The sequence below is a fragment of the Mastacembelus armatus genome, chromosome 7 (assembly GCF_900324485.2).
Source record: "Mastacembelus armatus chromosome 7, fMasArm1.2, whole genome shotgun sequence".
Taxonomy (NCBI): Eukaryota; Metazoa; Chordata; class Actinopteri; order Synbranchiformes; family Mastacembelidae; genus Mastacembelus; species Mastacembelus armatus.
Window position 1 is genome coordinate 17123556 of NC_046639.1, and position 27586 is coordinate 17151141.

Here is a 27586-nt window from a genome sequence, read left to right on the forward strand (position 1 = left end):
TCACAAAACAAACAGGACAAACCTTTTAGAAACTGTATTTTATATTTCAACACTTTATGGAATAATTACAAATAAAAAAATGTTTCTATATAATAATTTGAAAAATCAGGTAGATTTGAAGTCTTAAAACTAACGACTGACTCAACGACAGTGATGAAAAAATGTGAGGCTGTCGTACCTTCATGTAAACCTCTGCTGTAAATCTGTGGTTTCTGTCTGTGGCTGATTGGTATAAACTGCTGCAGATTTTTTTAGTGTAATGGAGATAATTATTCTGTTTCTCGTGCCAATACCCTCACATTAATGTAGAAAAAAAACAGCCGCAGGAGGAGGCAGACCTTTATCATAATATGGTCTGTGTCTGTTGTTCTCACCTACTTTACGGTTTATCAGACAGCAGTTAAACAGATTCAACAAATCTCTGAAATCTGTGACAGTGTGGAGCTGCAGCACTGTCCGCAGGTTGATGCCCAGCAGTCTTTTCTACAAACATTCTGAAAAAAGTCTTAAAAGAGTTCCCAGCTCTGTGTGCCATCATCACACTGAAAATTTCTTCTTTGGTCCTGAAGAAGGAGACATCAGCATGCGCAGGTTCCCATTTAGTCATTTGTGTTTGGCAGGAATATAATCCAGCTCATCACTCTCCTCTGGTCCCCTGGATCCCACAGACGCCCTCCCTCCATCTGATGAAATACATGAGATATGAGGATGCGTTACATTGACATGACATGATAAACTGAGCAGGAAGAAAATACCATGAAAGATGAGCAGATGTGATCAAATGAGATGTGAGACAATACAAAATTAAATGGAAAATAGAAGTGATATAAAATATGAGATCAGGCATAAAACTAAAAGAAAAAGTTTATGATAAAATGGAAGTAAATGATGAATTCAACATGATTTGGATTTAATGCCAAGAACAAAAGAAAGGTGTGCCGCTAAAAAGATATAAAGAAATAAAGACAAATGAGATCAAATAAAGGTGAAAAAACAAGACAGATAAATTCATTTCATGATATTAGAAAATGACAAGAGGAGATTGCACAACACAATGTAAACTGCAGAGATGAGTTTGAAATAAATGTATGTACATAGGTCATGAGACGAGAGCAGCTCTGGAGTCCGAATCCTTCCCTCTTCATACAGAGTTTTCTTCTCCAGGAAACGCTGTTTGCTGGGGTTTATGTGGACTGAACACAGACAGGGAACATATGATTTTAGAACAACTGAATCCAATTCATTTCTGGTAAAACTAACATGCAAGAGAAAAAAAAGTTTTTTTTTTTTGATTCAGTGAAGCAGCCCAATTCCAAAATAAACAGAAAAATAAGTTTAAACTGAAGAAATGTCTCAGCCGGTTATCAGTGTTGTTACTGTTGAGAGTCAGTGGCAGTTACAAAGACTGTTTTCTGTCTGCACAGAAATCTGTTTCAGAGTTTGCACTTTTCATACAGTCTACAATAACAAAATATTCCAAATAAAAAGCCTTCTTCTTGTTACTGGTAAGCTCTTAATGTGAAAACACACCAGGAAGTGTTGAGTTTTCTTGACATTAATTTAATAATGGGCCACCAGTGTGTCATGAAAAGCCTGGAATATGAGCATATTAAAACTGGAGTGCTGTAGAGGAAGTTACAGGGGATTTATGAGGTAAACTGCTGTTACAGATAATGATTTTTAACTGGCCTTTTCTTCATCATTCCAGAAACATTTTCAACACTTTTAGGTTCACTGCTTTGTGAACTGGGATACCCATAGACTTTAACCAGTTGTGGATGTACCTGGTGTTTCCAGGGACAATGACTGCAGAGACCCTGCGGGAGAGAGACATTCTGGGAGGCCGTAGAGTCCTGCTGTGGTCTGCCCTTGGCTGTCTGCTCTTGCAGGGCCCACTGGCCTGTCACTGGTGTTGCAAGGCTGCAGAGGAAAGTTGTACTGGTCCTCGGTTGGGACAGAGGGCTGGCTGAACTGGGACTCTGCGGGCCCCTCTGGAAAGTGATGCTGGTCTCTGTTAGACAGGGACAAAGACCTGGAGCTGGTCCCATTACATCCTAACTGAGAGCGAAGCTTGTACTGGGAGAAACCCCGACTCTCATCAGTTTCACACGGACCATCAAATGAAGAGGACAGAAGGGAGGAAGAGTTGAGCGGGTGAGGAGGGGTGATGAGGCTGAAGGAGGAGGAGGACTGTGAGACTTGGTATGTGTCCTCCAGAGGTCCCAGTTTGGACAGCTGGTTGGACAGAGCTCTCACACTGCGGTCCAGGGAGTGAGGGGATTTGGGGAAGGACTGGAATTGGGCTTGGCGATGAGGAGAGTAACGGATGGGGGAGGAAGATGAGGAGGAGGAGCTGGCCTTCCTCACCATCTTGTGAATATCCTGGAGTTGGTCAAACACCTGAGTGGAAACATGAAGGTGAAGAACAGAAGAGGACCCAGATGGGAAACCTTAGGTACACCAGACCTTTATCTGACCTGAGATCAGTTTGTTAAACGTAAACAAGATTGACAGCAGCTACACAGGTAACTACAACCACATTCTCATGGTGTTTTAGTGTGTCTCTGGCTGCAGAAATCAAAATAAACCTTTTTGAATCTTAATGTTGGATCTCCCACAAACAAACACTATTTCCAACAATATTTAAGTTCACATTTTTCATTTCCAAATTTAAATATACACAATGAAATGCAATTAAAAACTGAAAATTGCTAATTAGACATAATGTGATTTTACCTTATTTAAATATAGTGAAAATTACTTTTTTGTGTCACTGCTATATATGTTGCAACAGTAAGTAAGAATTACTGATGAGGTTAATAAAACAACGGACACACATTACAAAAAGCAGGGCATGTGTATATATTTGAAAGGGACCACAGGCCTCCAAAGCAGCTGAGCTGGAAAGTGTCCTGAGGGTGGTGCCACAGAAAAACCATTAGATGTAATGCAATGTCCACATTCAGACACATAACTAAATCAAGCAGTGGTTTCTGACCTCAGTCATGGCCGGTCTCTTCTTCCTCTTTCTGTCCAAACACCTGCACGCAAGAGCCACCATCTCCAGACAGCCCGTAGGATCTGGAGCACCCCCTAAAAACACAACAGCAGTACAGCAGCTGCAGGAAACAGGATATAATAAACAACACCTATTACACAAACAATGACCTGTGATCAGCCGCTGGTCCAGCTCTTTCCTCCAAGCTGCTGCAGATGAACCAGTCGGCCTGTCCTCTATCTCCTCCACCAAGTCCTTCTACACAATCACAACACCAAGAATTTACACACGACCAACATTTAGGCAGTATCTGCATATTTCGCCCTGGTGCACCTTTGGTACACCTGCGATGCACCTGTTGGCTAGTCTGCTTCAGATCTAGATTGGCCAACAGGTGCACCACAGTCTGTGTGAATTCTAACCAAGTATCTCTCTTTGGATTTGCTGTCGTTGTCCAGAGCTCGACGACCAGTCAGGACCTCCAGCAGCACCTGAAACACACACACAGAAAATTAAACCTGTAGTTATAAATGCATATATTTAGAAATATATTATTAAACTAAGAATGGTGGTAGAATATAGAATGAATGTAAGTAATAACTACATCCACGTGTAACCTAAGTGATGCTGGTTGTCAGAAAGAGAAGCATAAACTATTCAAAGGAATGAATCAGAGTGAGCTATTAACAAATGCAGCAGATCTGTGGCCTGTCACGTCTGCGCTCATGCAGCTGCAGAGGTTATTAATAACACATAGTAAGTTCCACTATTCGCTTTAACTGTGACACCCTGCAGCTCATTATTCAGCTCTGACTGCATTAAACAGACCACTGACTGATGTTGATACCAGTTGTACTGTTCTCTTATTGTGCTCATGGAGTCAACACTAAAAATCGATTAAACAGTCGGCTTTGCTGACAATAGACTACATTTCCCATCAGCCCTTGTGGCACCTCACCACTCCAAAGCTGTAGACATCCACAGCAGTGCCAAGCTCTCCGTTCCTCACATACTCATCAGGCAGGTATGCCAGTGTTCCTCTGATCGTCGCCGTCTTACCGACGGATGCTGTCTGAGCCACCGAGCGTCCCCCCCTCGCTGATCTGTGAGATGCAAACCGAGCCAAACCAAAGTCGGCCAGCTTCGCCACCCAGTGGTGGTCCAACAGGATGTTTGAACTGTCAAGAGAGAATTCTCAGTTGTTACCAGGGGAGTTTTAGAGGGATTTAAACCTACAGGATTTCTGAAGTAACAGTGTGAAAAGAGGTCACAAACACAGAGCTTATTCACATCAACACCAGTTTAAAATGAAAACACATGACCAATAACTGGGTTTATAATAAAATCCTGTCAGATTAATCAGTAAACAATAATATAGATGACTATAATAATACAATAATACTGATGTCTATTGTGATGTGACAGGATGCTGACCTCTTGACATCTCCATGGATGAGCGGCATGTGTCCGTCAGGGGGAGAGTGGAGGAATTGCAGAGCTGCTGAAGCTCCTTCAACAATAAAGACTCTCTGAGACCAGGAAAGGTCTGCACACTCCTGAAAACACACATTCACAGCTCCACCATTTTCCACTCATACAAGACTTAAACTTTAATATGGTTTTGTGAGCTGGTGGACGGAAAACCCAGTGTGTATCTGTGTGTGTGTGTGTTACATTGTGTAGCTGGTCCTCCAGAGATTTATTGTCCATGTAGCTGTAGATCAGACACACTGACCCTCCTCCTTCACTGAAACCCAGCAGATCCACAATGTTCGGATGTCTGAACCTAGAAAGATGTGTGTTGTTGGACGTCCATGATTTATATTTTTCATCTTCACCAAAATGACAGTGAAAGCTAGACCATAATATCAATCCTTTTCACTTTTCAGCAGAAAGCCTTGGAGTCTGAACAACTTCATGTTTTGTTTCTTTTAGTTTGGCATAGTCAAATGAACGGTACTGGATCAGTACTGTTGTATTATTAATTATATTTTTACAGGATGGATTTAACTGTGACCACAGTCTGGTCTTAGTGATGTCTCTTACTTTGACAGTTTGTCCACTTCTGTCTGGAAACTCTCCTTCAGCAAAGTCCAGTCCAGCAGACAGTCCTACAGTGCCAACAACATCACAGACCAGTTGATATTTTCTCAGTGTCATGTGAATAAAATCCTGGATAGTTCACTTTCTCATTGGGTCCACAACGTGAATAAGAAATAAGTACCCTGCTTGTACAGTCTCCTACATGGAATAACAATAATAATAATAATTATTATTATTATTAATCAATAACATTAATGGATTTAATATTATTAATACTATTTTTATGATAATGAATAAATGAATACTAGCCTGTCACAGTGAATTGAGTTAGATTTGCATTGTGATTGGCTGACCTGTTTTAGTTTCTTGACAGCACAGTCAGTGTTCCTCAGGGTTGCTCTGTACACCACTCCAAACCCTCCCTCCCCCACCTGCAGCAAGGGGGAAAAACCCTTTGTCCCAGCATGCACCTCTTCATACGACCAGCACATAACTCCTCCTCCACATGCCACTATCGGGGGGGGCTGAGGGACAATATCATCATCATCATCACCATCATCATTATCATTATTATTATTAACATGCTGTCTGTGTATGTGTGTTTGCGTGTGTTTGCTACCTGCGGGGGCTGGTGGAGGTCGGACTGTAGACTGGAGGGGGGCGGAGCAGGTCTGGGTAGTGGTCTTCCTCCTCTATCTACCGAACATAGAAAAGAGAATGAACAGCAGCAAACACCTGGATTCACTTGGATCAGGATGTGTGGAACACACGACACATTCAGGATTATCTGGACCCCATGTGGATCGTCTGTTGGGAACATAAGTGACCCAGGTCCTGTAGTGGTTTAAGTAATCCAAACCTAACCTGCTGACAACAGGCTACAATCAGACTCTGCATCACCCATTGACAGCGTATACGGGGTGGACCTATAGAATGTGACATCACCCATAGCGTTACCATTGAAGGCATATAGGGAGTGTACCTATACAGTGTGACGTCAACCATATTGTTACCATTGACGGCGTATAGGGGTGAACCTATACAGTGTGACATCACAGTGTTATGCACTGTGAGAATGAAGCCAATTCAGTTGTGATTTTCAGCTGTTAGGGCTGTTGCCATGCTTTTGTGGAGCCAGAAGTAGCATATTTGGACAATTAGGCAGTGTCTAGAGGACGTTTCTATGGCGACCACTGAGACAATCAGCACCGAACTTGTTGAAAGTACACACCCCAGGAGAGAGAGCAGCAAATCCATTCCTACATTGGAAGGGCAGGTAACCTAAAGCAATAATGTATATGGGTAAATCAACCTGTCAATCATTCCTACGTAGGGGTGGAACGGGGCAATGTGGATAAGAGGAGGCAGTCAGTTATTCACCTTAATATCTTGTGTTACAGAGCAAATATCGACATAAAAAAATCAGAAATACCAAGAGCGTGTTCAAACAAAGATGACAAAGTCACAGTTATTACTGTGGCAACAATAGTGACTTAGTGATTTTTCAATAGAAGTCAATGGGAGTCAGGGCTTGTTGGAGCCAGCGGCTACTTCCTACAAACTCGGAAGCGGGCTTGCTATGTCCACCCCTTCTACAGTCACTGGTCCATCCACTCATGCTTCTGAATCACCGTTAATAAAACCAAATGCTCCCTGACCCAATTACCCTGAGAATATCCAGAACCAGATCTGACTCTGAAACTGGTCACTCAAATTCAGCGTTATTCTCTAAACTCACCTTCATGTGTGTTACTTAGCATACTTAGTCTACAGGTGCTCAGTGTGGACGAGGCCTCACAGCATTTGGGAGGAGGGTCAAACTGAGAGAGAGAGACAGGGGGAGGAGGAGGAGGCAGGGAGGAAGGTGAAGGCTTCAGGCTGGAGACCCCTGCAGAGAGAGAGAGAGAGAGATGAAGGTTAAAATGTCCTGCAGAGGTCAAAGGTCATATGAGCTAGTCAGAGGTCATTCATAGTTCATTAGCAGTCAACAGAGGTCAGAGGTCATTCAAGGTAAACTTACAACCCAGGATAACGTCACAGGGCCGAAATAGCTGCAGACACTCCAACAGGTGAACCAGCTCGCCGACTCGACCGTTTCTGTTCTCCCATTGGTTCATCACCCAGTCGGTCCGCTTCTCCTTCCTCACAGCCAATCGCACAGCAGTCTGATCATGGAGGACCTCAGAGGCTATGAGACATACATGGGGCTATTGAACCAATGAACAGGGTCCAGTCGATCAACAACTTAACCTGGTTCACACTGTGTTAGTTAACGTCTTCGGTGGCTGTGATTGGCTGGTTTCTTAGAAACTCGCTCTCTCTAAACTGATGTATGTGCGACTTGTGATTACTGAAGTGAAATCAACGCATGAGGACCTCATGTCAACCTTAAGACAGTTGTTTTTATTATTTACATCAGTGATTATTTTAGTAATAATTTTATGTTATTTGTTTATTCCATGAAAAAACCCACAGAGACTCAGAGAAACCTGTGCCATGTGAAAACTGCAACCTGGAATATTTGTTGGTTTATTGTTAATTTCTTCTCTGTCCATTGACATGGCAACCAGAAACTCAAAACCACAAACAAACAAAACAGGTCAATAAACACACACACAAACAGAGAAGCAAACAGGTAATTAAGAAACAGATAAAGAGATAGATAGAAAGGAAAATAAACAAACTCAGAGGTACCGTTAAGTAAATGAAGAAACAAATAAGAAAATAACCAGACATGTATATGAACAGATAAATAAACAGTAGAGCCCCCAATGTTAGCAGTTAGCAGACAATCTAGGGCCTGGTTCTGACTCACCGAAACGGGTCCAGTCCAGGTCTGTCAGTCCGTCCATGACCCGGCAGAACTCCCAGAAGACGGAGGGCGGCAATTCGTACAGAAACAGTTTCCTCGGGTCTCCCCCCGACATGTTTCACGGCACACAAACCGGGTCTCAGCACCCGGACCACAACAGATAAAAACTTTTAACACAAACTTTTGAAAATTGTTCGGCGTCGCAAATTCTGCACCTCCCCTGCTTCCGCCCGCTCGGTCACAAGTTCACCGCAATAAGAGCTGCTTCTGCTCTACTCCTCCACAATAAAAGCATCTTCTGTGTTGACGTTAAAGACCAACCAGGTTTTAAATATTTAGGTTTTCACTGTGGACACATATTTAAAATGTAAAAGCTCAGCTGATGCCTCTTCAGAGAATTATAGGGAATTATGAATTACTGCCACATTTTGATGTTCTGGGGTCTTTTCTAATTTAATCAGATACTGGTTAAGAGCATTAATGTTAAATGATTTTTTTAAATATGACATTTAAAGGCATTATCCTTAGCTAAAGCTATTTCACCACAGGTTAGTTTCTACATTTTTTTCTAGTTCTCATGAAGTTTTCTGGTGTTTCATCCTCCACACATTACATTTGGACAGTGTAATAACTTTTGTGGTTTAGTAGTATGTCAAAGTGTAATATTCTGGTCTTAATTGGGTGTGGTAGGGGATGTGGAACTGGATCAGAACTTTATAGTAACACACTCACACAATACTGGATTAACTGTTGATTTATATACTGTTGCGCCAAAGTAGAATTTGAAAAACATAACTGACTGTGTGATGACTTTTATTTTTTTAAAGGAAGTCATCAGAAGTAATTTCTCAGTTTGACTCAGATGTCTCATTTCCCTGTTTCAACTACGGCAAGCCAGGGGTTGTTAGCGTAATCAGACTATAACCCCCACCCCCGACACACGCACTCACATACTGAGATATTTCTGACTGTGCAGCTTGTGGCCTGAACGCAGCATTGTGTGTGCAACTTGCCTATCTCTGTGAGGATTTACTGGGACAAACCTTGAAATGTTTGCTTAACGGGTCAGGCTTGGTTTTAAGGATCAAGTCCAGGGTCTAGCCCAGTTTAATGGCTGATGTGGACCTAGCTCACTGGAAACTGGCTCCAGTTTCATTCATGGTGGTATTTCCTATCAAATGGGACTGGTTTACCAATGTGGGAACTCCCCATCAATTTAGTCATCTAATTATTAGACAAAATCTGTTTTTTAGATCTGAATGTATCATATGATATAAAGTATCATGTGGCTCGTCTCAATTTAATTGTTCAGTATTTAGTCAGAACTTTACAAGTATCAGCTTCTCTGTGTTGAGGTTCTGGACTCTGATTTTTAGACAAGAACTGTTTAGTCTTATTGCAAAGTTGTGTTTTATCTAATAAGGTCAATTTTTTTTATGTATTATAATTAAGAGACAAAAAACCTCAGATGTGTCATCTGAGAGAACTGCAGCAAACACTTTTTTCCATTATTAAACAACTGCTGCACAACTAGGTACTGACAGATTTTGTGCTTTGTGTGACAAATGGTGTTGAATTCAATGTCACTGAAAATGTCACTGCAAAGATTCACATGTTTGAAGTTGGTACCAGTTTAAAAGTCTTTCAGATGATTCATCAATTGTTTAAAAATTATTCTGATTTCATTTTCTGTCTGCTCATCAACAAAACATCGCAGACCTACAGCTAAAAAAAAAAATCAACTGGACAATAACTCTAACCAATCACTGTGCCAGTTGATATAATCTGTAATTAATTGTTTTATTAATGAGTATTAAACAATTTACTCATACTTTCTAGATCATATCTAAGAACAACTTTGGAGCTGCCAGTATGTGGAAAGTTTCCATGTCTTTTTTCCGCTTCCTTTCTGTCTGAAGACTGAATCCTGAAAAGAGCTGGGGTGATAGAGCAGTGTAGACACGACCCAAGTCCAACATTGAGACTGTAAATGACCGCTGTACACATCTGCAGCAGTAAACACACCACAGTGCAGCAGACTTCTCCGACAACAGGTGTGCATGATAACAGTGCAGTCCAGGTTTCTGGTGGTCAGGAAACAGACTTTAAGTGGTGGTTTGGTTAGGTTTGGTTTGGTTTGGTTTAGTTCACAGAAACTATACAAAAGGCACAATGTATAACTACTAAAGACGTCATTTTTAAAATGTATTTGATGTGACAATTTTATTTATTTATTTATTTTTATTTTTTGTATTATATTTGATCACATTTTGCTTCACAACGATAATTTGAAAGTTTTCATTCTGTATGAATGAGTGATTAGTAATAATAAAAATGTTAGATTCTGTATTTATATGGTTTAAGGGAATAAGAACTGATTATTTATCATTTTAATGCTTACTAAAAAAATGAATTTGGGCTATTCAAATTCTCAGATTTCTACTTGTCTACAGCAGGCAAGAAAACATATTTCAAACCTTGAAATAAAATGCAAGGCTTTAAAAAAAAACTCCTAAAGACTGTTTATAAAAAGAAGAGAATTCGGTGGATTTTCTAATTTTTACAGATTTCAAAACCGGACCCGAACGCCTCAGCCTGGCCGTTTTGAGTTCACATCTCGCGGGATTACACCACCCAACGCTGCGTTGACCTGATCTCGGTGCAAATCTCGCGATGTTTGGTCACCTACGACTGTTGGAAATGGAATCGGAGGGGGCGGGGTGCAGCTGGAGGGAGCAGCGATGTTTGGAGGCTTTTTTTTAATATAAAATTATTTATTTAAATAAAAATGGCCGCCGTGGAGAGCGGAGAGGAGAGACTGTAAGTGGGGTTTTTATATTTTATCCTCCTTTAAAGCGCCGCCACCGCCGCCGCCTCCGGCCTCCGCCGAGCTTTTTCTGTCGTGTGTTTTATTGAAGTGAAAGTGCGTTGATTTTCACCCCGGCCTGTCTCGGCGGAGCGGGGTTAGCGGGAATACGTCACCAACTTACTGCTAAGTCTGGACTTTAGCTGCTGGTGTAGCGGAACGGAGCTTAGCGTCAGGTTAGCCCGCTCTCGGTGCTCCGTCGGGCCGCTCACACCCACACAAGTCCCCGGGAAGTCAGGCCGGGGGTCTGCGGCGGTGTGTCGGTCATTAACATCACCACCTCGGTCCCCGGTGCTGTGCTCACCGCCTTCGTCACACGAGCACGGAGCTAACGGGTTGCTAGCGGTTAGCAAACACACTGTTCATGTGGAGGGAACGCGCTGTGCTAAATAACCCGGGTTAACCCACACACGCACAAGCATACACCCGCAGCTCCCCCACACACACACATACACACACACACACATACACACTCTCTCACACACACACTCAGCAAGCTTCAGCGGCTGTTACTCTGATTAGCATCAGTGCCGCTGAGCCAGGCATCTGTGTGTGTGTGTGCGCGCGCGTGTCCGGGCTGCAGGCGGGACTCGAACCAGCAACTCTGCGTGTATGCGCGTGCGTGTGTGGCCCAGTTTCTTCTGCAGCTGACTTCCTGTTCCTGTAGCGGCTGGTTCATCTGCAGCGCCCGCACCTGAGCGCAGGCTGATCAGTCTAAATGAAAACTTTTAGTGGGAGCTGCCATTGATCTCTGATTAGTTCATTATAGGTTTTGTTATAATGTGACGCTCTGTCGCCTTTTAGGCTTTCAGTTTAATCATGTTTCACTTTCTTTATTAAAACCGTCATCAATTATCTGATTTGTTTTCTGTTGATTGATGTATTGATTAACTGCACAGAAATGTGCGCTCATGTAAACTGGTGCATCACATTCAGTGTCCACTTTATTAGGTACAGTCAACTCTCATGGGCCCTAACATAAATAACAGTTCTAATGTTTTCAGGGGAAAAGATTAGATTATTAATCGCTTAGTCGATCAATAGATAAATAAGAGGAATAAGTATGTGTTTTATTCATTTCTGGCAGCCTCTAGTTCTTTGTTTCTGTTGCAGTAAATAAAATATATAAAAATGTCAGCTGGGACATGTTATCACTGCCTTTCATATTTGAACGATTAATCAGCTAATCAAAAAATAATCAGTAATAAATATTATTTGTTAGTTACGCTACATCCTTGACAGCTGGAGTACAAAAACAGCCTCTATCTGATTTTATTATTAATAATAAACCCAGACACGTGGATGATGTAAAGAGGTTCTGAGAGTGTGTGCGTGTGTGTGTGTGTGTGTGTGTGTGTGTGATACTCCCATCATTCACCTGCACTGCTCCATTTGTGTGAACGTACAAAACAATCAAGCTTTGACTGGATACAGATGTTTACGTGTCTTGTTCTGGATCTCCTTGCGTGTTCTTGTGGCTGTGCTGTGGTGTCTCATGTTTTTAATTAAATGTAGCAGTGTCCAGAATCCAAACTGTTCTTTGTTGTCTGTGGAGGTTTCCTGCTGCGACACAGTGACATTAAAGCTGCTCCCCTCGTGTCTCCTCTGCGTCTACAGGGTCTAATGACCCAAACTAACTCCCACCTTAAGCCCCTCCTTCCCGCTCTTTGCCCCTCCCATCCCATCCTGTTTCCTGAAGCTACGACATTAACAACCGATACCTGGCGCAGATAGTGGGGGCCAATAGGGGCCCCTCAGCTGGACTTAGTGGTATAATGTCACAGCAGCCGGTCTGGTCAGTTTATGAGCCACATTCAGCTGGATGTTTCCATCTATACATGATGCTCAAACATCTCACAAACGTAGAGCTGCTGGAGGAAAGTGTTTATACTGAAATGTGTTGACACAACACACAAAATCCACAAATGTTCTTTGGTTTTTTTAGTTGAATGATGAATCTCATGCTACATGACCATGTTTATGAAAAATTTAAAGGATTGATTTGTAGTTTTAGAAAACGAGACATTATTGTTATTGAAAGTTTATAATCTAAATGAAACCAACAACATCAGTAAGACACAAATCAAGAGAAAACCCAAGATGAGAAAACTCACATTAGATTCTGAGACAGATGTTATGATGTTTTACAAATGACAGTGAATGGGAACCTTCCCAGAATGTAAACAACAGAGAAGAGGATCAGTGTCTCTTTCTGGTGTTAACATGACTTCCTGTTTACACCTGCTGCTTTCAGACAGCTGAGAACTGATGCAGCTGCAGCACCGTTCACATCTGTTTTACTTCTGGCCTCAGAAGATCCATGGTGATGAGCTGAGGTTTTGTTGAACCTATCATCCTGTGGTTCAGAGCAGAGACTGATTTGAAAACTTCCTGTTGGTGTGTTCAGGGACCCATCAATGTAACTGTAATGCTTATTGGAGTCCCTTCACAATAAAAGCCTTATTCTGTCAGAAACAACCTTACTTTGTGGAGGCCCTCTTACATGCGGAGAACGAGACAGTCACGTGTTCACAACAACAGGTGCTGTTTATGAATGGTGGTCTTTTACAGAGAGTGATGCATTATAGGTTGCTTATAGCCTTAAAGATGCTTTGCTAGCCAGTGCTGTCAACAGCAAGGAAAGAAGTCCTCAGGTCCTTGACTCCAGTGCCAATAGAAATACCAGAGTAAAACTCCTCTGCTCCAAGTAAAAGTCCTGCATTCCAAATATTACTGTAGTAAAAGTCCAAAAGTATCATTATCCAAATGATGCTGTGGCATGACCTTAAAAAGGCGGTTCATGCTTGAAAACCCTCCAATGTGGCTGAATTACAACAATTCTGCAAAGATGAGTGGGCCAAAATCCCTCCACAGCGCTGTAACAGACTCATTGCAAGTTATCGCAAACGCTTGATTGCAGTTGTTGCTGCTAAGGGTGGTCCAACCAGTTATTAGATTTAGGGGGCAAACACTTTTTCACATTGGGCCGTGTAGTTTTGGATTTTGTTTTCCCTTAATAATAAAAACCTTCATTTAAAAACTGCATAATGTGTTTACTTGTGTTATCTTTGACTAATATTTAAATTTGTTTGATGATCTGAAACATTGAAGTGTGACAAACATGCAAAAAAATAAGAAATCAGGAAGGGGGCCAACACTTTTTCACACCACTGTATGTCTTGAAGTCATTCATAGTGTTGATCTCAGTTATTCACCAGAAATGTGAGGAAAAAAACAAGAGACAGGTTCACACCTCATTCACTTCCCACACACATGTATTAAATGGGGTGGGTGGGGTTGTCAGATTCATAAAATTATAAAAAATATTGGACACCACCTCCTGATTTTGCCATTGGAAATGTGCAGTGACCAACAAATAAATTGTGCTACTATGACCATTCGATGTCACCAGTGTTGTAATGTCTTCTGTTTTCCACAGGGAAGAGGGTCAGCAAGGTAAGGAGGGACCTGTCGAACCCCAGCCCCCCACCAGAGAGAGAGACAGGTCCCACGGTAAGACCAAAAAGGCCCGCAAGGAGCGTCGCCATACTGAGCAGGGGGCAGAGACCACCGCAGCCCTAGGAGCTGGGCAGCCACAGACCCAGGTAAAAGCAGATGTTGCCTACAACAGGAATCAAAGGTTAGCCAGAACAGGAGAGACGACGTCAAACAATATGATCTCATTTCTCATCACTTCCTCCCTGCAGGAGATGGAGCCAGTGGCAGGACCCTCAGAACCGGAGTCAGCGCCAGGGTCAGAGTCAGCCGCTGGCAGTGAGTCTGCAGGTTCTCCAAGGCAGCGCCGCTCCATCGTCCGGGACCGTGGTCCACTGTACGATGACCCGTCACTACCTGAGGGCTGGACACGGAAACTCAAACAGAGGAAGTCCGGACGGTCTGCGGGAAAATTTGATGTCTACCTGATCAAGTAAGCTACATCCACCCCTGATGATGTGTTAGTTTTTCATAAGTTGAGTTTGAGAAATGATATTCTGTTTTTATTTTAACACTCAGCTCGGAGGGGAAGGCATTTCGTTCAAAGGTGGAACTTATTGCCTATTTCCAAAAGGTTGGTGACACAACCACCGACCCCAATGACTTTGATTTTACTGTCACTGGACGTGGAAGCCCCTCCCGCCGCGAGAAGCGTCCCCCCAAGAAACCAAAGGCGGTGAAACCATCGGGGCGAGGCCGTGGGCGGCCCAAAGGTATTCGACCCCTGACATTTAAATTAAACTGAAGCCATTAAATTTAACCCACAAGTGTTACTTGTTTTCTTTAGGTGTTTGTGTACTGCTTATCTTCTTTTGTGTTTGTGTAGGCAGTGGAAAAATGCGTCAGGCTACAGAGGGTGTGGCCATGAAACGTGTGGTTGAGAAAACTCCGGGCAAACTGCTGGTCAAGATGCCCTTCACTAAGGCAGAGTCCTCCACGGGAACCACCCCTACTGCCTCAAAGGTATGATACCCAAACATTTTGGAGAGAGATGGACTAGGTAAGAATCATGTAATGATTTGACCATCCCAAACATATGGTACCTTTTCCCAGCAACGTCCAGCTCTTTCAACCAACCAGACTCAGAGAACTACATTTTTAGAATGTGAGAAGCTGCTGAGAATGAAAAGTCAACTTTGACTAATGATCATGCCTTATAGCACGCACTGTAACTTCAAGTAATGTCAGAAAATCTTTGAATAGTTACAAAACACAGTGTTAAGTCTCCATCTCATGACGGGGACCCCACATTTTTGTGATGGGAGGACATGTGTCCCTTGGGGAGAGCAACCAGGCCACATTTAAAGACCACTGTGAAACAGTCGAGATGGAAAAATATCAACATTGCTCTGCATGGGGAAACTAGACACTGCTCAGTTGCTGGTCAGGCCTATTGGCCTTGTGCCCAACCAGAGAAGGCTGTCTGACCTGGACTTGAAATAGAAGGGACACTGAATGAACTGTTTAATAAATGACCCTAATCCTTGATACCAGAACACATTAGGTCAAAGACAGATGATTCAGCCTTGTTCCTATGTTCATTAGAAGAGAGAGGCACAATTGCCAGGTGGTGGAAGGAGAGGCTGCCACCCAGACCAAACTAGACATACAAAATTTTATTCTCAATCTTTTTTTTTTTTCTACAAGCAGTAACAATCTTGATGCTTTTGTGATTTTTTAAAATTTATTTATTATTTTTTTGTGGTACTTTCCCTTTAGGTGGTGTCTCCTGCCCTGGTGTCCAAGTCCCGTCCTGGGAGAAAGAGGAAATCAGAACAGGAACTTCCATCCCCACCACAAACTGCCCCCAAGAAACGGGGTAGGAAACCAGCCTCAGCTTCAACAGCAACATCGGCTGCCACTGCATCCACCTCCCTGGCATCAACCTCTGGTAGCTCAACAGCTGGAAGCTACGCTGCAGCTGCCATTTTAGCTGCCGAAGCCAAACGCAGAGCAGCCAAGGAGTCTTCCACCAAACCTGTGGTCCAGGAAACAGCCCTGCCAATCAAAAAACGCAAGACGAGAGAAACGGTGGAGGAGAGGGAGAGTGTTCAGACTCCAGCACCTACAACAACAGAGACTGGAAGGAGGGCTACTGCAGAAGGTGAAGGAAGTAGAGGGGAGGGAGCGCCAACCTCAGAGCCTCAGCCCACTTCCTCTGAGCACAGCCAGTCACAATCACAAAAACAGCCCACTGCTTCAGATGAAAGCCAATCACATGGACACAAGTCACATAAAGGGAGGAAGCACAAGGAGAAAACGGGAATAGCAGCAGGAGATGGTGGAAACAATGGTAAGGAAACATTTGAAGAAGCAGGTGATAAGGGAGGAGGAGCAAGGAGTAGCAGCAGCAGCAGTAGCATTAGCCCATCAAAAAGTCACAAAAGGAAAGACAGACCAACTCACAAACATCACCATCATCACCACCATCACCACCATCATCATCGTCGTCACCAACAGTCCTCTTCCTCCACATTGGATGAGTCTCCTCCTCCAGCCTCCGGATACCCAGCACCTTCCAGCCAGTCCAGGTCTGAAGTCGAGCCCCAGACTTTGCCTCCAGTCACCACACAGCAATTGCAGCACACTCACCAAGCTCCTCCCAGACTTGAGGCACAGCCAAAATCTGTGTCTCAGGCCCTGCCTGAACCCCGGCATCCTACCCCTCAACCACGCCACCAACCCCAACCACATCTGCAGACTCAGTCGCCCAGTCAGCCCCAACCCCAGCCTCGATGCCCAGCACCACAGTCCTCTCCTACCAAACATGTACTGCCCCAGCCACGGCCCCAACAACCCTCTTCCCAAACCCACAGTCAGCCACAGAGCTCCTCCCAAAAAGCCCAGTCACAGCATGTCCACTCCCCATCCCAGCATCGAACCCAGCTTCAGGCTCAGCATTCTCCACCTCAGCCCCCCCAACCTCAGTCCCCATCCATCCTGCACATTCACCCATCACAAACAAGACAGTCAGATTTACAAACTCAGTCCCCCACAGCACTCCAACCTCAAAGTCAGCCTAGGCACCCATCTGAGTCCCAAACCCAGCTGAAACAACAATCTCAAACCCAGCCCCGGCAGTCACTGCAGCCTCAACTTCAATCCCAGGCTAGGACCCCGGCCCAATTTCAGACTCAGTCCCAATCCAGAACCTCATCCCAACCTCAACCTCAACTGCAGTCCCGAAACCCTGCCCAAATGCAGCCTCAAATCCAGCCCCGAATCTCATCCCAAACACAGCCTCAACCTCAGTCCAGAACCGAAATCCAAACTCAGTCTCAACTGCAGTCAAGGACCCCAGCCCAGACTCAGTCTCAACCTCAGTCCAGACCCCAAACCCACACTCAGCCTCAACTGCAGTCCAGGACCCCAACCCAATCTCAGCCTCAGCTGCAACCTAGGCAGTCAGAGCAGCCCCAACCTCAGACAAGGCATCCTTTGCCACTCCAACTTCAGAGTCCATATAGACCCCAACCCAGACAGTCTGTCTCCCAGCCAAGGTCACCGCAGCTCCAATCACAGTCCCAGACCCAACCACACTTTCAACGGATTCCAACACAGTTGCGACCCCAGCCCCACTCTCAGCTCAATAGGCCCCATGTGCAGCACCTCTCATCCCATCGACCATCTCCCAACCTAACAAGGACCAACCTGGTCCCTGCACAGCAGAACCAGAGTGAACAGCCCCAAGATCTGAGCACCACGCGGCCTGGCCGAGGAAGCTTGCTGCTGAGCAGAGAGGTCACTGTGGAGGCTGTCAGGGTGGAGGGGAGAGGGGAGCCGGCCATGGCATCAGAAAGTAGAGAGGTTTTAGGAGGTGAAAGAGGTTCAAACAGCACCTCAAGACCACCCAGCTCCATGCCGTCTGGTCCTCCCGGAGTAACTGGGACCGGGGTTGGTCTCGTGCCTGGGGCAGACGGTAGGGCCCGGCTCAGGGTGGAACCAGAGGCAGCAGGTGAGAGCAGGGAGCTCAGAGACATCGTACCCCAGTCCGCCGTCCCATGCCCTAGCCGAGAGGAAACCGTAGAGTCACGGACTGCTGTCAGTGAAAGAGTCAGCTGATCAGTGGGGCCGATGAACAGGCTTTTCTGATCCGTAGACTGACGGACTGAGTCAGCCCCAGGTGGACGATGAGTGTGACAGCGCTGTTCATGGAGATTTATTGTTTTTACACTGTTTTCAGATAGAAGGATCGTGTCAAACACAGCTGGTACGACTGATTCTGTCTGGACACTGTAAAGTTCTGGATCTGAGAACGCACCTGGAAAACAGGAGAGGAGAACGGATAGTGTCTTTTTCTAGGAAAATCAAACGAAAAGGAAAAACCGATAAAAAAGTGTGTGTGTATATAATCAAAAGGCAGCTGTTGTGTCCCGCTAGTCTCCAGGGGGAGGGGGGGAGTAGTTTGGAACTAAAAAACAACGCTTAACACATTACTCCGATCGAAACGTTGCTTCCGGAATATAACCTGTTTTTTATTTCGTATTTTGATAGTTTATTGTTTTGTCTCTGTTATACAGCTTTAAACTCTGATATTATTGACTGACGGTCCCTTAGTCCTCGCCTTGCTGCTGACTGACAGTCACTTATTTAAAGTCCTGCTCTTAACTGACAGTCTCTCACAAAAAGTTGTCCTGTTGACTGACAGTCCCTTATTGAAACTAGTCCTTGGCTGAAAGCCTCAGAGAGGATGTGGGGCGGCGGTTTGCACCTTAAACTGGTTTCTTAGAAATCTCACATATTTTTACTTCCCATTTTCCATGAAACCCACAATAAACAAGAAGGGGTGGGGTGGGGTTTGCAGACTCCCCCCTGCAGGTAGCAAATCAGATATGAGTATTAATATTGAATTCAGGACTCTACACAGACCGTATTCTGAGCAGAGTCCTATTTTAAATATTGTATGAGATATTTGAAGAACTTGAGTTCTTGATTCCACCTGTCAGACACTGAAACAGCCTCAAAACAGACAAATCTGTTGTTTGATAAGAAAAACTGCTCATCCGTTTTTCAAGTGTTTCCAACACAGCGTGTTGTTCTTCCAGGTTTGAGATTCTTCCACACTAGTTTTTATTGAGTCTGTTTGTTTTGGTAGTCATTTTGTTTCCAAAGGAAGCGTCATTAATATCAAACCAAACCCACTTTTACAGTAGCTTTATTTGAGTTTTTAGTCTTAATGAAAGGGTGGGAAATGGACTTTTTGTGTCTTCGTGTTGAATGTCTGGAACAGTTTGCACTCCTCCAGTTTGTACAATCAACCGCCTGCATGTCGCTCAGAGATGCTGCAGGCCCTCAACTGGAGACGCAGGTACGCAGAGGTCGACCTCGTTTCACTGTTGGTGATCAGGAGCTAGATGTTCTGTGGAGGGGAACCGTGAACGAGGTCTGGTTCAGCTTCATGTGGGGTCAGGCATGCCAGAGATGCAAAACTACTCAGTGAGAAGAAAACTCACTTTGTAAGTTCAGATTTGAGAGGGTGATCAAGAGCACCATGGTTCAAAGGACGCAGAGTGGTGACAGTACAACAAATACATTAGTTACAAGTTTCTACATTTCATAGTTTGAGATGCACTGACAGAATCATGAAGCTGTTTCATTTTCTATTGGAGCAGAGAAACCGGCTTGTTCCACTGCACTTTTTTAAAAGTCCAGACATTCCGGTAGCTCTGGGTTAAACTTGGTCGCCTTGGCTACAATGCTAAAGTTGCCAGCAGTGGCAGCAGGCTGCATTTTAGCAAGTCAAAACTGTGTTTTTGTATCTGCAGCTGATGTTTCTCCATGTCGTGTTTCCTCCCGCGCTGATCTGACTTCAGTTTGTTGTAGAATTCAGAAATAACAAATGTACATCTTTCAGTTCAGCTTTCAGGCAGTGGTCAAAGTTTAAACACTCTAGTCAGAGCAATGCACGGCGTACAGATCACAGAGGAGCTGCCCCGAAAGTTGGTTTCTGCGATCATGTGGAACAACAGTTCTGTCTGTCCCTCAGCACGGACACTGTACAGCTGGACGTCGCATTGGCACACAGAGTTTGCAGTTAAACTAACGGTAAAGGTACAGGCTTTAGTTTAATTTCCAGTTGTCATGGGAGTCCCTTTGTGTTATTTTGTGCTGCAGTGATGAATAAGTATAAAAACCTCAGGAATCAAGAAAAGTTTTGGCAGTTAAAATGCAGATTTCAACCTAACGATACTATTTATTAATAAACGGTTTAAACCCAAAGTGACAGGTCTCCACAGCAAAACTGATCCATAAAAATATTTATAGCTTCCTGGTTTGCTTCATGTGTTCCACCGCACATGCACATCAGTTGTTCCCCCATGCACGCACGTTGCCCAGGCCCCCATGAACAGCATTGTGCTGGGCAGCAAATTTGGCCCTGTGGCCAAATCCAGAAACATGAACAGTTTTTCTGGAGTATGAGCCACTGAGCAACTTTCCGAGGAATAAACTGGGGCCCAGTTGTGACCCAGTATCCAGTTCTCTGTAATACATCTGTGGTACTCCCTCTCGGCTCATACAGTTTACATTGGGGTAGCGTCAAAAAAAAAAAGCCCTTTTTCTGAGAGAAAACTGATATTGTCGTCACTTCCTGTCGACAACTCTTTTATTGTTGATGTGGAGAACAGGCTTTTTGGGCTGGAGGGGATTTTCAGGATCACAATCAGAATCCAGTACAGCGGTTCTCGGTGTGTTCTGTGTTTATAATAATATATGTGATATACATCAGAGTGATGTCTCAGCGAAAGAAACTGTCCCTGCCTGGCGGTTGTGGCGTACTGTGTTCTGTAGCACTGTCCAGACAGGAGCAGCTCAGGCTGTTGGGGTTTGGGTTTTTGTTGCAGTAATGTGAGTGGCCACTGGGAAAACTGTGAGCTCTCATATATCGGAGGCTCAGAGACTCCCCCTGGTGGTGAAACCATGCAGCACATCCACACTAGGGCTGGATGAAACACAGCAGTGACTGCTCGTTTAGAAAATGAAACAACTTTTGAGTTCAACCTTTGTCCTGAACATTTCACATCTGAACTTACAGCTTCTGTTTGAATGTTTCCTGCTCTCTCAGTAGTTTGGACACCAGTAAACGTTGTGCACCTTCATGTTCATGTGATTGTTTGGGAAAGGCTCTAGCACTTTAGCACTGATGTAGGACAACTGAGCTCTTAACCCCCAGAAAAAAAGTGAATGTCTTTCTTCCAAGGTTTAAAAAAAAAAAAAAAAGTGTCTCGTTCTTTAAAGCCCCCGTCCGGTCACCTGGTTGTTCCACAGTGACATCACACACAGGTGATGCTCTCTGTCTCCACCTGAGGCTGAAGCAGCGTACCCTCTGCGTATGTGGCGCTCCACCTGACGCCCAGTCTGCCCAGAGCAGTGCACCTGTTAGCATGCTGCCTCTCACGCAGCTGCAGAAATCAAACGCCCCTCTGTGAACGGACTCACTCCACAGGACTCGACCCGGCACAAACTTACAGTACCCAGCCACCATATTGCATGTTCCAGAGTTTAGTGCCTATAATATTGTGCGTCTTGCCAGAAGCCACCATGTCAGCCAAGCCATGTTGTGTTTCTAGACTTAGTAGTGATGTGTGTGGTGACTTCATAGTTGCTAATATCGAGGATGAATATTCTGCTTTTACTCTGGTTGGAATTCAGTGGAAACTCCAATACACTGTCGCTGTAGACAAAACTAGTTTTTACCTGTTTTCTTATTTTTCTTTCTAACTAAAATCGTTTGTTGTCCCCTGATCTGTGCCCGACTGTTTCACTGGTTGTAGCTCAGCTCCAACACAACACACACTGTGCATCAGCCAACCTGTTCCGCCCTCATGGTACATTTCCCACAAAAACCAACCAGTGCTGTAAAGACGAGGTTAATAGTTAACTCACCGATTGGTTCAGGAACTTATTAGCAGTAATGTTTATATTTGATTAGTAATTTTTAATTTTAAGCTAAATATCCCAGAAGATGCTCTGGTGCCAGTTTCTCACATGTGAATTCTTCTGACAGGAAATAAGAATGTGTTCACCTGAGCTTGAGGAATAATGAGGAGGATTTTGTTTTGCACAATCAATCAATAATTAAAGAAAAGAACTATCAGACATATTGATAATGAAGTGTTGGCAGCAGTCCTCTTTGATGAATCAGTTTTCTGTTCTTCAGTGATACACAGAAAGTGTTCAAGTAATTAGATAAAACACACCTTGACAACAGAGACTAAAACACTTCAGTCTGAGTTGGGCCCAGGGTAATGATAAACATGAATAACAGCAGCAGCTGACCAAGAATGGACTGTATAAATTCAATCTAAATTAAATGAGTGAAGAAAAAAACAGCCCTTTAACTTTAAATCACTGCATCTGAATCGAATATGTGAACGTTTCATTACAACACCTGTAAGACAACAAGGCTTTTGTTTCAAAGAGCTGAGGTCACCGATCGTGCAGATTAAAATGAAAACTTTCACAACTGTAAAAGTTTGTGTGATCAGACTTCATATCCCATGATGCCCTGCTGCCACCTGCTGGCCACTACAGAGTTCAAATCAGGCGTAAAACAGGAAAATATGAAGATTGACATATTCATTATTCTTCATTTAATCTTTTTTAGACCAATAATGTCAATACTGCATTTAATGTGTTGTCGCAGCTCAGAATTAAATGTGGATATAATAATAATAATAATAATCCTTCCATGCGCATGCACATACAGTGTGTGTGTGAAATTTTCTGGTTTTATTATTTAAGGTGGAATTTTTTTTCCATTTCCGCAGAAAAGTAAAGTTATTGTTTCTGACACTTTGAAATAAACTGACGCATATTTTGCAAAAGTACAAATATTAATAAATGTGTGTTTGAAGTGTTATTAACAAAACACGGAAACGTGACCTGTTGGTGACCTCTGAGCAGGTAAAAATGCGGCTCTCTGATTGGCTGATCCAGACAGATGAACATGGCGACTCTCGTGTCTGCGGTGCTGCTGCTGCTGTTTCTGATGTTCCCCGGAGTCTCCACCGGTTCCGGTCATGACTTTGAACGCGGCAGGGTGGAGCTGCAGCGCGTGCGGAGCCTCGCCTCTCAGCCCAGGTACGGAGACTGTTGGTCACGAGCTCTGCAGCACCTGGACACGCGCTGCAAGGACATGACGTCAGAGAGCCAGAGCCGGATAGCGCTGAGCTTCACCTACTGCCACCTGAGCAGGTAAACGCGCAAGCTGTGTTCACAGCGGCTCAGGTGTGTACAGGTAAATGACTCCGGGGTTATCTTGGCTAAACTTCTCTGTGACCCAGTTTCATAACAGCACATACGCATGCAGATTTATTCTGTGCAGCTCACTTGGGCTTTGCTCCAGAGCAGGTCATTCATCCCAGTCAGGTATCTGTTAGTTCAGTTTTTTGTTATAGTCTGCCCGTGGTTTTCCGTAAACATGTTGCATAATTTTAATGATCCCACATTAAAATACCACAGATGTGCTGCCAGTGATTTCAATATGCTGCTGTTTATGTTAATGGCAACAGTTGTTTTGTAATTGTTCATGTGGTAGCCATTATTGCTGTCAGGCCTAGTGTGGTAGGCTGTAGCTGGTTTTTCTGCAGACTGCTGTTCATATCACTGTCAGAGTCAAACAACAACAAAACAAGACACAAGACCAGACAGCGTGGAACCCCCACTTTATCACAGATGGTCTGTAACGCTGCAGCACGTTCCTTTATTCTGCTGGACACAGGAGACCCTACACCCCCCATGTCAAGGAGTTCTTTATAAAAAATAAAAACATTAAAGTATAGATTCAATGAAAAGATCTAAGGCAAACTGGATATGTGAACACCTCGACACTCTCTGTAACATCAACTCTTCACACCTGTGATGCCTCAGAGTCGGTCAGAACATGGCTGTGTCACTGTCATTCTGAGTTTGGATTAGATGGAAGCAGAAATTTGTGCAGACGTTTCTCAGCTCTCACTCTGACCTGATGATGGACACATGGAGTAAATTCACTGAAAATCACAGATCAGGCAAAAGTCTTAAAGCCGCAATGAATCTGACCTGTTTTTCTTTCCTTTGCATGACCCCTCAGATTTATGTGGTGACACTGAATACTTGTGTACTTTTACCAAAATTGGATTTTGAAATCAGAACTTTTACTTAGATTGGGGTATTAAGTAAAACATGTAAGTACTTCCATACTTCCTCCATCACTGATAGTAGTAGTAGTAGTAGTAGTAAGCAATAATCATTAATAAAATGAATCACAGGACCTGAATTTGTTTTATTTTGCCCCCAAATGGTCAAATGTGCTTTAAAACTCAACAAGGAAACTTCCTGTAAATACAAAATCCCACCTTTTTGATTTGTGTGTATGTGAGACTCACCTGTGTGTTTAGACCTATAATCTGCTGTTAATGAGCTCCTGTCTTTCCATCAGCTCTGGTAGGGATTTCCCATCATGTCCTGAGGGGTCAGAGGTCAGCATGTGTACAGGTGCGATGGACGCTGTGGCCTTTAACACCTACACAGAATTCTTCACCCACACTCACTCCATCTGCCACTTCCTGCAGTCTGAAGCCTGGCACAACCGTGCCGAAAACACCATGTATAGGTAAACTAACACAGGTACTATCATAGACAGGTAACCTAACAGGTAACACAGGAAACATCATATACAGGTAACACAGGAAACATCATATACAGGTGACACTGTAATGGTAAATTAAAGACCGTTAATAGTGTAGTGCATATGTGCATCTCAGGTTAACGGAGAGTTCAGCAGGTGTGGCTGAGCAGCTTCAGTCCACCAGGCAGATGGCTGAAGACCTCATGGAGGCCCAGAGTGCTGCCTTGCAGGCTCAGCAGGAGATTCTGAACAATGGAGAACAGTTGAGAGTCACCCTGAAAGACTCTACGCAAGGTAAAATACACCAATTTCACAAATCTTTAATATTTCAGTTTCTGCCTCTCTGTCCCTCTCACCTGTCTCTCCACCTGTGTGTCAGGTCTGCAGGCAGTGTTCTCAGAGCTCAGCAGTGTGTCCAGGGAGCAGCAGGTGGCGCTGTCTGAGCTCTTTAACAGAGTTTCCTTCCTTCAGAGTTTCCTGCTAATGGAGGCTCACAGTCTGAGCTCCTGCTGTTACAATGCTGCTGCCCTCTGCACCGCCTTCCTCCTCACCTCGACCCAACGCTCCTCCAGAGCCAGGTAACCCCTTTACACCTTATCCACAGTCAGGTAACTTCGACTGCAGGTATAGGTGTGGCCGGATGGGGACTGTGCTGTAATAATTTAGTTCATTTATTTAAAGAGGCTGATGTATCAGTGTGTGTGTTCAGGTTGGTGCTGATGGGGTTGGTGTGTTTAAATTTCTACCTGGAGAGAAGGATCTACTTGTTTGTCCTGAACTCTGACCATCCTGAACACCAGCACATGGTGCGTAATTTCCCATTTGCTTGTGAACCCGTTACTAAACACCAGATGTGTCCGTGCAACACCTGAGGGCAAACAAACATAAACAAGCACCAACACCAGGTCACCTTTGTGTGTGTTGATGTTGACACATATGTTCTATCCACAGGAGCTGGTCAGCGTGTACGTAAGTGTGTTGCGGCGCTTCATGGTGTGTGTCGGCGTGTGTGTTCTGCTTTGTGTATGTGTTCGGTACAGAGACCCAATGCAGCAGAGCCTGCAAGTGCTGCAGCAACTCAGAGAGACGCAGCACAGCCTGCAGGAGGCGCTGCAGCTCGCAGGTGAGGATGACACACCTGTCTGTGATCCATCTGTGGCCTGTCTGTCACCTGTCTGTCTGTAACTTGTCTGTGTGCAGAGCGTTTGGGGGTGCAACAAGTGAAACACTTGGATGTGAAGGTGAGTGGAGACACCTGCAGGGTTTTGATGTGACACAGCCTCAGTCTGAAGTGCAGATGTTTTCCAGAGGAGCAGAAGAAGAGAGGAGGTGCAGAAGAGAAAGGAGACAAAGGAAAAGGAGGAACAATGCAGCATGTTGTCGTCTCCCACCGCACACAGATCACACCTGTCCCACTTCTCCCACAAGGGTCAGTTGCTGTCTCACCTGTCTCCACACACCTTTGGTTGTGTACTTTATTGTCAGTATTGCTGTACCTGTGTGTTTGCTGTGTAGGGTGGAGTACTGACAGTTTTCTCAGCAGCACAGTGAACAGTTCAGCAGCAGACACAACTCTGCTGGCGAACAGTACCCACAATGCCTCAGTGCAGGGGCCCGCTACCCATAATGCTTCAGTGAGTTCTGGCAGGCGTCCCCGCCGCTCCTCCTCCTCCTCCCCTCTGATCTACAGCATCCAGGTGCAGGACCAACAGGTAGATATGATTATAGATTATTGATTTCCGGTGTCCTTTGGATCTTCATCCTGTCAGTTTGCCTGTGGCTCAACTTCACAGACTTCAAGCAAGTGACTGGTGTCTGTCCAGTTATCTAGTTACACATCCTTCCCTCTGCTGCACGGTGAGATCCACAACATGTACATATGTACCGTTATTTTTATTTACATACACATTTAACACGTCGGGTTTCCTGTTTCCACAGCACAGACCTGTAACCTGTCAGTATGAAGGTGATAATGATCAGTTTGTGTTCAGGCTGTTTCACAGTTGTGCATTTACCTGGAGGCTGCAGGATGTGCAGCTGTTGGACTGAACTGTGGTACACTGGCTGATGGCTCTGGTCTTTAGCCTCATAGAAATGGAACGGACACAAACTGAACATTATCACCATGGAGAATTTACTGCAGGACTGTTGGATTACACTGATCGGTACCACACAGGGCCTCCTAATAAACTGACCGAGCCTGACACAGGGGTTCCTAATAAACTGACTCAGTCTGACACAGGGGTGCATGTGATACATGTGCATAGTGAGTCTTGTCTTTAATCAGTTACACAAAATTGATTTTGCTTACCTGTTATGTTACTATGGAAACTATTGGAGTCACCAAGACAACCAGGACTGAAATATGAAGGACTGTAACTCTAAACAATTAAACAAAAATCAGATTTTATCTCCATGACCTCTGACCGCTGCTCTTTTGTTCTCTATTGTGTCTTCATCCTGTTTCTTGGTCTTGGTTATGCTGTTCAGTCTCGGTACAGCCTGAGGAGCCGGCGGTCAGAGACCCAGTGATGACTCACAGAATTCAGCGGACACTGAAGGAAAGTTAATTTTTTTTTTTTTTTTTTTATGTTGATGTAAATCAATAAAGTGGTTTTGGATTTTAATCTGAGTTCAGTGCGTTACTGAACCTCAGATGTTCTCACGGTGATTCACAATGAAGCAGAACCCGCTGGCATTTACTTCCGTGACAACTAAATGAACAGTTCACCACTGTTGTCTCTAATAAAAATAAAACGTCCT

At 44.2% G+C, this 27586-nt stretch overlaps 3 protein-coding genes across 6 annotated transcripts; 2 read left to right on the plus strand and 1 right to left on the minus strand.

Annotated features, from left to right (window-relative positions):
* Positions 1-19: 19 nt before the first annotated feature.
* On the minus strand, positions 20-8094 carry irak1 (interleukin-1 receptor-associated kinase 1). 3 transcript variants are annotated; one of them, XM_026332017.1, is made up of 15 exons: positions 7857-8094; positions 7062-7229; positions 6780-6929; positions 5661-5737; positions 5395-5565; positions 5045-5109; positions 4673-4784; positions 4433-4554; positions 3957-4176; positions 3421-3489; positions 3169-3256; positions 2999-3093; positions 1785-2400; positions 1095-1193; positions 20-683 (listed from the first exon to the last, which is right to left on the minus strand). In XM_026332017.1, the coding sequence occupies exons 1-15, from the start codon at positions 7966-7968 to the stop codon at positions 604-606; spliced, it is 2244 nt and encodes a 747-aa protein (XP_026187802.1). In that variant the 5' UTR covers positions 7969-8094; the 3' UTR covers positions 20-603. The 3 variants fall into 3 exon arrangements, with proteins under 3 accessions (XP_026187802.1, XP_026187801.1, XP_026187803.1); XM_026332016.1 differs by having other exon boundaries at positions 5661-5740; XM_026332018.1 differs by lacking the exon at positions 4673-4784 and having other exon boundaries at positions 4058-4176; positions 5661-5740.
* Positions 8095-10531: 2437 nt separating this feature from the next.
* mecp2 (methyl CpG binding protein 2) lies at positions 10532-23044 on the plus strand. 2 transcript variants are annotated; one of them, XM_033325296.1, is made up of 6 exons: positions 10532-10673; positions 14159-14324; positions 14427-14647; positions 14734-14927; positions 15041-15177; positions 15934-23044. In XM_033325296.1, the coding sequence occupies exons 1-6, from the start codon at positions 10642-10644 to the stop codon at positions 18274-18276; spliced, it is 3093 nt and encodes a 1030-aa protein (XP_033181187.1). In that variant the 5' UTR covers positions 10532-10641; the 3' UTR covers positions 18277-23044. The 2 variants fall into 2 exon arrangements, with proteins under 2 accessions (XP_033181187.1, XP_033181188.1); XM_033325297.1 differs by lacking the exon at positions 10532-10673 and adding an exon at positions 11776-12514.
* Positions 23045-25018: 1974 nt separating this feature from the next.
* LOC113146086 (uncharacterized) lies at positions 25019-27384 on the plus strand. Its single transcript, XM_026333350.1, has 8 exons — positions 25019-25117; positions 25203-25401; positions 25533-25629; positions 25775-25946; positions 26024-26064; positions 26132-26252; positions 26339-26535; positions 27314-27384. Exons 1-8 carry the CDS (start codon positions 25027-25029, stop codon positions 27353-27355), a joined length of 960 nt encoding a protein of 319 aa, XP_026189135.1. The 5' UTR covers positions 25019-25026; the 3' UTR covers positions 27356-27384.
* The last annotated feature ends 202 nt before the right edge of the window (positions 27385-27586 follow it).

Bases quoted from the DNA above. Each gene is read 5' to 3' on its own strand.
- irak1 (XM_026332016.1), bottom strand. From the start codon at position 7,968: ATGTCGGGGGGAGACCCGAGGAAACTGTTTCTGTACGAATTGCCGCCC. The intron at 3,490-3,956 runs GTGAGGTGCCAC...TGTGTGTTTCAG, and splicing joins ATGTCTACAGCTTTGGAGTG to GTGCTGCTGGAGGTCCTGAC. The intron at 684-1,094 runs GTACATACATTT...GTATTTCATCAG, and splicing joins GCTCTCGTCTCATGACCTAT to ATGGAGGGAGGGCGTCTGTG.
- mecp2 (XM_033325296.1), top strand. From the start codon at position 10,642: ATGGCCGCCGTGGAGAGCGGAGAGGAGAGACT. The intron at 14,648-14,733 runs GTAAGCTACATC...TTTAACACTCAG, and splicing joins TTTGATGTCTACCTGATCAA to CTCGGAGGGGAAGGCATTTC. The intron at 14,928-15,040 runs GTATTCGACCCC...GTGTTTGTGTAG, and splicing joins AGGCCGTGGGCGGCCCAAAG to GCAGTGGAAAAATGCGTCAG.
- LOC113146086 (XM_026333350.1), top strand. From the start codon at position 25,027: ATGGAGGCCCAGAGTGCTGCCTTGCAGGCTCAGCAGGAGATTCTGAAC. The intron at 25,630-25,774 runs GTGCGTAATTTC...TTCTATCCACAG, and splicing joins ATCCTGAACACCAGCACATG to GAGCTGGTCAGCGTGTACGT. The intron at 25,947-26,023 runs GTGAGGATGACA...GTCTGTGTGCAG, and splicing joins GGAGGCGCTGCAGCTCGCAG to AGCGTTTGGGGGTGCAACAA.